The 9,822-nt window shown below is 57.2% G+C and overlaps 1 protein-coding gene across 2 annotated transcripts in view; it reads right to left on the bottom strand.

The window, feature by feature from the left end:
• SMG6 (SMG6 nonsense mediated mRNA decay factor) overlaps positions 1-9,822 on the bottom strand; it is a 112,732-nt gene that overhangs the window by 14,970 nt on the left and 87,940 nt on the right. Inside the window, exons 14-15 of one of the 2 annotated variants that reach the window (XM_054085173.1) lie at positions 3,386-3,562; positions 34-183 (exon numbers count right to left, since the gene is read on the bottom strand). In XM_054085173.1, coding sequence (XP_053941148.1) covers positions 34-183; positions 3,386-3,562 — 327 coding nt within the window. The remainder of the gene's footprint in view (positions 1-33; positions 184-3,385; positions 3,563-9,822) is intronic. The other variant, XM_054085174.1, reaches the window with a different exon arrangement.

Here is a 9,822-nt window from a genome sequence, read left to right as displayed (position 1 = left end):
ACTTGGGCACTGCAGCCGCACAACCCATCCTACCTGAATCTTGTCTTGACGACGCTGCTGCTCAGCTACTTTCCTGGCCAGGGCTTGCTTCTTGGCTCTGAGCTCCTTGATGTCCATCTCTCCTCCACTGCCTTCAGCCTCAGAATCATCTTCAAATGCCTCAATCCTCACATCATCTTCCTTCTTCCAGGAAGCGCAGAGAGACAACAAAATAGGAGACAAGTCATTGTAAGGTGTGCTGGCGGCAGGGACCATGCTTGTTCTGCTCTCCCTCTTCCAGCAGACAAATCCCCACCAGGCATGGTCCATCACCGCTTGCTGATGACTATTTCTCAACATCCCAAAGAAGCGAGCAAAATACATAAAAGAGTAAACATGCAGGAAACAATAAGGTAAGACAGGAGGTAACAGGGCAGGGGCAGCCCTGCTTAAAGCTCTGCTCTAAAATCAAACCCTCGCCTTGGAAAAGTCTTCCCACAGCCTTGGGTTGGAAGACACTGCCCAGGGAGGTGGTCAAGTCCCCATCCCTGGAGGGGTTTAGAAGACGAGTAGATGCCATGCTTGGGGACATGATCTAGTGGTGAGCTTAGCAGGGCTGGATTGATGGTTGGAATCGATGATCTTAAAGATCTTTTCCAACCGAAACCATTCTATGATTCTAGAAAGGCTTCAGTTCTGCAAAGCCATGGTACTTCCCTGTCTCTTCGCTGTGCCCAGATCTTTAGGCTGCACATCCTTCGGAGCAAATGCTGCTTCCCCTCACCTGCCTGCACTGGGGCTGCACAACGTGGCTCTAAGCTGCTGCCTCACTCGAGGCTGGGCACACAACCCCATCATCGTGATAGGAAACGCAGATCCATGAACCCAGAGGATCAAAGAGTCCATTCCCGTTCTCTGTTTTTATCTCTGAATAGGCCAGAACAACTCCTGCACCCACCCCAAAACTTCCAGCTGGGCTGGAAGAGATGTTTTAGGAGGGGATGCTCAATCTTGATTTTAAAGCTCCACATGATGGAGAAGCCACTATGTCTCAAGGCTAGTCCTTTCCTAACTTAATCTACCTCTGGTCCACCTTTGCCACGCTTCTGCTGGCCAGGAACCTTTCTTTGCTGAACTGAAGGGCTCCTGATTCTCCAGCCTCCTGCCTGCACAGGTACTTCTAGACCATGTTGCATCTTCCCACTCTCCCAAAGACCCTTCCCAGTACACCTACACTGCCCCAACTGGAGACCCCAGAACAAGCCGTGCTGTTCCTCTCTCATGTCAAGGCCATGCTGGCTTTCTCCTATGCACCCAAATCTCCAGGATGCAGGAGAATGAGAGGTGGTGGCTGCTGTCCCACTGAGGATCAACCACAACCCAGTTCCGCCCCCAGCTCTGCTGCTCTCCCCAGTGGGGAGACCACAGGTCCCTGTTCCTCAGCACGTATCTCAGCAGGAGCTCCCTGCACACACGTGCTGCCCAGCTCTGCCCGTGCTGCTGACAGCCCCTTGTCTCGCCCAGACCTCCTGGGCCCCAGCACAGTGACCACAGGCCTTCTCCCACAGCCTGCCGCTACCCATCTCTGCTTCTCTGCACTAAAGCCAAGGGTTGTAGTGGGGCTGAGAAGAGTTCCCAGGGGGACACCTGGGCAGAAAGACCCCGAGAGGGCAGCAGGGGACTGATCCTGCGCAAGAGGATTCCCCAGAGGGATGAGAGCATCTCCACACTCCCATGGCAGGAGCTCACAGTCCTTATTTAGAACAACCCCAGCCCTGGATAGTCACATACTCAACCATTTCACCCAAACCGCACACCCGCCTGGCCACAGGACCACGTATTCTTCTCTCCTTGTGACTTTTTAGCTATGGGAAGGAGGAAGACGGAGCCCTCAGGCTCACTTCCCTCTGCCGGGACAGCCTGGACCACAGGGGATGGGGGGACGCTGCCAGAGGGACAGTGTGGCGCAAGGGGCTCAGGGAAGAGCATGTGTCAGATGCAGATCTGCTGCAGTGGGTCAGGATCTGCTTGCCCAGTGGTCACACTGGTGACCTGGGAGCTCCTTCACGATTAGATCAAGGAGGAAGCTCCAGGGTTGCACAACGAGTTCACACAGAGGTTCCCACAGCTGAGCGGAGACTGTGGGGACCGGGCAGGAGGGAGCCTCTCTCCATACTGTGTTTGTTCATAGCAGAAACTGGAGGGATCGACCCAATAAAACAGAGAACAGAACTGTCCCTGTCATGACACTGGGTGGAACCTGATGATCCCCCCCATAACACATGCTTTTGGTGGTGTAAGCTTGAAAACTAGAAGAGGACAAGGATCCAGGTCTCCAGGAGAGGACAGGAGCTCAGGTCTCCAGAAGAGGACAGGGATCCAGGTCTCCAGGAGAGGACAGGGGCTCAGGTCTCCAGAAGAGGACAGGGATCCAGGTCTCCAGGAGAGGACAAAGGCACAAGTCTTTCCCCTTCCAGAGCCATCTCCTGCTGCCTGGGGTTTTGCTCTGAGCCTCAGTGCAAAAACATCACCTAAACCCTGTCTCCTGCTCAGCCGGAGCCGGCTGCTGTGGCAAGGAGAGTGCCGAGCACAATCCTGCTCCAGGCTCCTCTGGCAGTCGGCGCACGGGGCACCCAGCCCTGGCAGAGGGAAGGTGCTGTCCCTGCCTGGAGCAATGTCCCCTCCGGCTCTGCAGCTCCGGGTGCAGGGAGGGGATGCGGAGCGAGGCTGGGCAGTGCCGGGTCACCCAGCTCTCGGTTCCCACAACGCCCCTGCCCCTCTCTCCTGTTTCCCTGGCCTTTCCAACTGCAAGATTAAACAGAAGAAAAGAGTCAACCTGCAGAGCGGTTGGCAGAGCCCTTAAACACACACACAGAGCCTGGAGTGAAGCAAGGCCTACAGGAACAAGCAAGGGCAGAAAAACAAGAGTTGAATTCCTTAATCACATCAGGATGTGAGAGGCAGGGGAGGGACGGGGCGCCAATGTCAGCTCTTCCTGTACGTGTGCTGGAGGCTGGAGCTCAGGCCTCTGCCGCAACGAGCTCCACGGCTATAAACTTGATCCTGAAGCTGAACCTTGACACCCCCTCGCCCACCTCCTCTCCCGGGGGCCACCGAGCTGCACGTTATTAAAGCTCCCCCCGCTTCGGGGCTGAAAAAGCAGCATCTGGAACTCATAGCAGCGTGCGAGATAGAGGCAAGCGGGCTGGACTGGCAGGAAAGGGCACGAGTGAAGTGCACTCAGGAGACAAGAGCTGCGCACCATTTGCCCCCCTTCCAACCTCCCCCCATAAAATGCACACGCAGCTACGCCAGCTATAAATAGCGGGAGCTGCAGGGCAGGCAGAGCCTGGGCCCCACAGGGGTGATTCTTCCTTCACCGAGGCGCGCTCTTCCCGCACGGTACCTGATCTTCCAGTTGTTTTCCCTCTTGGCTTCCCATTTCCTTTCCCATGGCGTCTGGGACGGGTGCCACTGACACATATTTTCCACCCTTGAATGCCAGCAAAGGCTCTTCTTGTCCACAAAGGGCTTCCAGGAAATACTTCAGAACTGTGACCCTCTTGCAGTCGGCTGCAATAACCTACGGGGTGAGGGCGAGGGGGTTGGGGAGAGGGAAAGGAAAACAAAGTCAGTGCAAAGGGGAGGCGGACGGGCCACAGCTGGGGGAAGCGTTTGGGGCTGGAATGCCCAGTGGGATGCAGGCAGTGCTGCACAGCACCGCAGGGATGTGCAGGGTGCCCCAAGCAGGGATGGAAGGGGTTTGTCCGTGCCTCGTAGCCTGCTGTCAAGGAAGCAGGCAGAGTCAGGACAGCCAGCACCGATCCCTGTCATATCCTGCCCCAAGGGGCACCCAGTCCCCTGCCCAGTCCCACCGAATGCGGGGTGTCCTAAAGTGTGAGAGATGAACGATGGGGCCTATCCTCATTGTTTCATTTCAGCTCCACTGCCAGATTCTCCCCTCCCCGCAAAAGCTGGGGAGCAATGCAGGTGCGAGAGCGGTCAGGTGGGGGCATCCGAGAAAAGCCGAGCCCCTCCTCATCCGCAGCCTGACCCCATCCCATGGGCCCATCTAGGACCAACTGGGGAGCCCCGTTCGGGAGGTTGGGACAGATCTGGCCAGAAGGAAACTCAATAGCTTGGGTAATTATCCAATTTATGAGGCTCTCAAATGGAGTTTCCAGAGCATGCGAGCCTGGTGCCTCTGTGGCCCCGTCCCATGCGGCACAGCATCTGCTGGTGCCTCCGCCACAACCAGCCATGGCTCAGACCTCATCCCCTTGCAGGTGCAAAGCCCTCCCCTGGGGCTTCTCGCTGACCAGCATCACTCCCAGGAACAGCAGATTTATAGGGAGAGAGTCAGCACACAGGAGCTGGAAATGCTACATATGACGCAGACCAAGTCCATGGTGATGCCCAAGTTCCTCCTCCTCCCCCCAAAACTGCTTTGGGTTTTGCTCTGCTCATATAAAGAGACGCAGCCTTGGAGACCCCCAAACCACAAGGGATCCTCTGCAGGCTCTCAGGACCAGGATCTAGCCAAGGAGACAGAACGGTCCCTGTCAGCTCTTGGGATCCTGAGGCTGGGGAAAGAGCCAGAATGGTCCCTGCCGGCTCTCAGGATCCTGCAGCCAGAGAGAGCTAGAACGACACCCGCAAGCTCTCAGGACCGGGATCCTGAAGATGGGGAGAGGCCAGACCCCACACAGGTGACTCCAGCAGGGACCTCGCAGCTGGTGACGCTGCCTGCTCTGCCCCTGCATGCTCACATATGCGATGCCAACGCTGCACACCCTGGCCTTGGCTTGGCAGAGACCGGCTCGTCACCGTGCTGTGCCGGCAGCGATACGTGCCCTGGACAGAGGGCTGGCAGCAGCACGCCACACCGCTACACCAGGCTGCCGTGAGAGGAAACTTCTGCTCTTCCACAGCGCTGCCAGTTTCCTCTCTGCGGGCTAATTTTAACCACCGTGTCGCTGTAGTGCATGTCAAAAACCTGACCTTGCTCTGACCTCCAACCTACCACCCCAGCTACCGCCCGAGCACGGCACCCTCACCTCACCCTCTCCTGCCGGCTCCCCCGGGAGGCAGCGGCTGCTGCGAGAGGTGCTGCCAGCGGGGTGATGCCAAGAAGGTAATATTGCAGGGAAAAAGGGACCCGTAACCAATCCTGCTCCTAAAACCGTGTCCTACGGGACCGAGGTGAGGAAAGGATGACATAGGCTCAGCAGCCCCAGGAACAGGACAGACTGCTGGGGGTTCTCTTTCCTAGGAGAGCCCTTTGATGCCTGGGACATCCAGCCAGGAGTAATCCCAGCAAGTGTCACTGCAGGAACATTCCCATCCTCCTGGCTCTCCTTTAGGAAAGTGTAGGGGGGAAAGTTAGAAGGAAAGAGAATAAGAGCTAAATGGGAATGACTGTCATGGGAAACCTCCCTCCGGAGAGCTCCGGGCTGCAGCAGCCTTGGGGGGAAGTGGTGGAAACCTCACTGCCTGCTTCACCCCAGCTCGATGGGTGAACCCTGCGGAGCCCCGGCCTGACTCACCCGGAGGCCTTCAACCCAGGGGTTTTCCAGTCCTGGTATCAGCAGTTCCCTTGTGCCCACGCTGCCAGGCAAGCACCGGCAGAGCCGCAGGGATGTGTGTGCGGCAGCACCGGGAGCTGAGTCCCTGCTGCCAGCACCCATGTGCCATGGGATGCCAGGATGCAGCTGCCAGCAGCAGCACTGGGAAAAGGGATGCAAGAACTGTCTGGCTAGGTGGGAAAGCGATGACCACTCCAGCCTGCAACCATTCCCTCGGGATTTCTCAAAACACCTCTAGAAATAAAAGCCATCACATCCAGTTTAGCAACCATGAGGTTTTCATGTGGACAATGACACAGCTGCAGCACAGCCTCCTCTGCACAGCCAAAGCTTAAATCTCACTGTCAGGTCCCCCCGGATTGGGAATGATCAGGCATAATGCAGAAGAACTCCCTTCACCCATGGCTGGGTCTCAGGACAAGGGCAGGTGGGTTCAATCCTTTGTCCCCTGAAAAAGAAACGAGTAGGAAACACCAGATTCCTGCCAAGCCAGCACAGCCCGATGCTTAAATCCAGCGCATCTGCTGGGGAGAAAGGAGCCCAACTCAAGACCCATGACATAATGCCACAGCAACTCATCGCATGAACACATTTTTCCAGCCCACATGAATGAAAAACAGGGAAGGAGCAAATGCTCTACACAGCCTCGTCACGTGCAGCCCTGCTTGAGGAGGATGCAGCAGAGCCCCGGGCTGTCGGCAGCCAGGCTGGCCCCGCCGTGGGGCAACCCAGCCTTGGAGATGCTGGGAAAGAAGTGACTTGTGACTGGCACCCAGGTCTCTCCTTTGTCACTTTTGTGACACCCACTTTTGTCAGAAACTTCCCGTTTCGGAGTGGAAATGCAAGTGTCCGCGCCAGTGCCAGGATGCCCCCAGCAGAGGGAACGGCCATGAAGGCGCTTGCTGGTTCACGTGGCAATTCCTCGCTGCCGGAGTGGAGGAATTGCCTTGCCCACCCTTCCCAAAGGAACGGGCAAGTACCAAATGACACTGTGGGGATGTATTTGGTGATGTGGCAGCAGACACCCAGGCTTCAGCGAGGAATACAGCCACCCCGTGTGCCCTTCCCCCTCCGCCCGTACAGTGAAACAGCAGGAACTGAAAGCCTGGCTTCAAGTCATCGCTGGGTATTAAAATAGGGCTGACACGCACGCAGCCGCTCTCAAAGGAAAACTGAAACTGAGAATTGCTGAAGTGGTCTGGTGCCCCCGACCGTGACCCGGGCTCAGTTCCCCAGGGATGTATGCAGCCGAGGCACTGCTGAGCCCCTCGCCACCGCGGTGCCTCGCGGTGACACATGGTTGGGGACCGGGCGCAGGGCAGAGGTGGCTTTGGCTGCAGCGGCCCCGATCGCCAGCCTGATCTCATCCGGTGTGGAGATGAGAGGTTTCTAACCTCCTGCTGCATCAGGCAGGGTAACCACCAGCTCCCAGCCCCAGCCGGTGGCTGCTGGGCAGGCTGAGCAGGCTCATTAGCGCTCCGACTGCTAATTCACGGGTCACACACTACCATACTGATCATTGAGCAGGACCCAGCGGGACACACATTAACACACGCAGCCTGCCTGGAGAGACCCACGGGGCTGCGGATTTACTGTCCCAACTGCTGCTTTCCAAAGCACTTTACAACACCAGTGCCACCCGGACTCTGCGTGTGTCACCTCCTGCCAGCAGTGAGCAGGATCTCTACGTCTAACAAGGGGTTCCCAGCTCTAATGAAGCCGATCCCCTCTACATCCTTGGCTATATTTCCTCCCTCAGATAAAAAGGGCTGAAGGGAAAAGCTTCCCACTGCTCTTCAACAAGAGCAGGGCAGGGGACTCGTTGGTACCCAGCCTGAAGGAGACGCAGCTCTGACACCAGCACGTGTGCTCCACGAGACTGAAAGGCAGGGAAGGGACTCGCTGCAAGAGCCACCAGTGCTGTGCCCGGAGGGGAAACGTGCACCTGGTGCTGGTGGGGTGACACCACCAGAAACCAGCCCCACTCTCGCTTTGGGTCAGCAGCACCCGGAGCCAGGGAAGAACAGCCCCTCTGCTGCTGCTGCTCCGCACGCGGAGCTCCCACAGCTCCGCAAGTTGCCGTCACACCCACCGCCGCCTTCAATCAACTTTTACAACTTGTTAATTTTACACAGCATCCTAAAGAGCAAATAACTGGGAGGCAGGAATGCAGACTCCTTCAGCTGGGCCAAAGAGCCTCCGGCAGCCAAACCAGCTGGCCAGGGGAGCCCCGCTCGGCCGCGGGGACCAGCCACATCCTGGGGGGAATTGGTCTGGAGAGGGGTGCTCTGCATCCACGGCAGCCTCCAGCAATGCCATGCTGACAGTGGCAGCGTGTGGAGAGGGCTCGGCAGCTTCTCTGTCTCGGTAAAAACACTCCGCAAGCAAACAAGAGGCAGTGGCTTTGATGAAGGGTTTGCTTAGAGGACAGGCTGCCATCGGCCGCTCTGCATTCCTGTGTGCAAGGGGGAGACACGAGCACATCCTGACAGCTGGATTCAGAAGGGGAAAAGGACATGAGAAGTTTGAGTCATAGCACGGAGAGATCCCATCCCAGATCCGGAGATGGGAACGGGACAGGAGTGGGAGTCAGAGCCAAGCTCCAGCCCAATCCAGCGTGGGGATAACACTGTTTTTGCTGTGTTGGTTTAAACACGGCTTAGCTTAAGTAGCTGAACGATGCTGAAACCAAGGGAGCCCCAAACAATCTCAACTACGCGGCGTCTGCATGGCCCAGCTGAAACATTTGCACTGACCCTACTCAGCCATCCATGCAGGCCGGGGCTAAAAATGCTCCCAGTGCCCTGTGCCACCGCTTCCCATCCCCGGGAAGCCAGCTCGGAGGGCAGCCCAGTGCAGCGTGGAGGGAAGAGCTCGGTTTGGTCTCACCCTTCTGGGTTTTCATCTCGCAGGCTTGCACGAAAACTGGGCTGGGCTTAACTCTGGGCTTAAGGAGCCCAGCTTCTCCGGGCTTGTTTCCCAGGTCAGCTGTGGTCCGAGGAGCCCCTCACCCTGCCCAGCTCCAAATCCAGCTTGGAGAGGTTTGGCCACCTGGGGAGGGAGGACCAAAGCACCCGTCACAGCTGGGCAGCGGCACTCGCAGCTGGATCGCAACCCTGGTTTCTGCAGCCGAGAGCTGACTTCAGCCACAGCTTCTCGCAGAGAAACTGCACATTTCGACTAATCCCACACCCAGGCTCGACAGACGCAGCTCCCACATGCCTGCAACTCTGTGTGTGACCTGAGAACAACTGTGGCTGCAATAGGGATCAAACCAAGGCGGCCAAGTATCTCGCTGCTGCCCTGGCTCTTCAGGACCCAGGGGCAGCATGGGCAGCACCGCGCACCGAACAGAGAGCAGGCATGGGGACGGGATCCACCACATCCACATCTGATGCTTCATCACTGCAGAGAGGTGCATCAGAAAGCACCTAAGAAAGACAGAGAAGCTCCAAGAATCACTCCAGTCGCTCTTCCCCATTGCCACTGCTAAAGAACCACTTTCCCTGCAAAGCAGGGGCTCCCCAAAGAGAAAGTGTAGCCGTTCCTCAGCCAAACCTCTCTCCCAGCACCCTCCTTGTGGAGGCACGGCTCCAGCCTCTGTGCTGGGGCACATGGTCTCAGACGAGTCATCGGAGCAGATGTGCTCTTGGCCTGGCAAATGCCTGCGTCTTTCCAACCTCAGCCACGTAGCTCAGCCACGACTGGCCTTGAGAACTGGAAAGCAGTGTGGAAAGGGCGCCAGCTGCCCACCATCACTTGGGTTTGCTGGGCTAAGACCAGCCTTGCTTCTTCCATGAAGTGATACAGAGAAGACACAGGGATGATGAGAAGGTGCAAAGCCTCCCCCAAGGCTGGGGAATCACAGAATTGAGCCCAACCACACCTGTCCACTACCAAAGCAGATCCCTGAGCACCTCCATCTGTCCATCTCTTAAACCCCTCCAGCTATAGGGACTCCAGCACCTCCCTGGGCAGTCTCTGCCAGAGCTGGAGAGCCATTTTGGTGAAGATATTTTTCCTGATATCCAATCTAAACCTCCCCTGATGCAGCTTGAAGCCATTCCCTCTCATCCTATCGCCTGGCACTTGGGAGAAGAGACCAGCACCCACCTCGCTCCAACCTCCTTTCAGGCAGCTGCAGACAGTGATTAGGTCTCCCTTCAGCCTCCTTTTCTCCAGGCTAAACAACCCCAGTTCCCTCAGCCGCTCCTCATAACAACTCTTGTTCTCCAGACCCTTCCCCATCTCCATTCCC

This window comes from Cuculus canorus, chromosome 20 (assembly GCF_017976375.1).
Source record: "Cuculus canorus isolate bCucCan1 chromosome 20, bCucCan1.pri, whole genome shotgun sequence".
Taxonomy (NCBI): Eukaryota; Metazoa; Chordata; class Aves; order Cuculiformes; family Cuculidae; genus Cuculus; species Cuculus canorus.
This window is presented reverse-complemented; position numbering and strand designations above follow the sequence as displayed.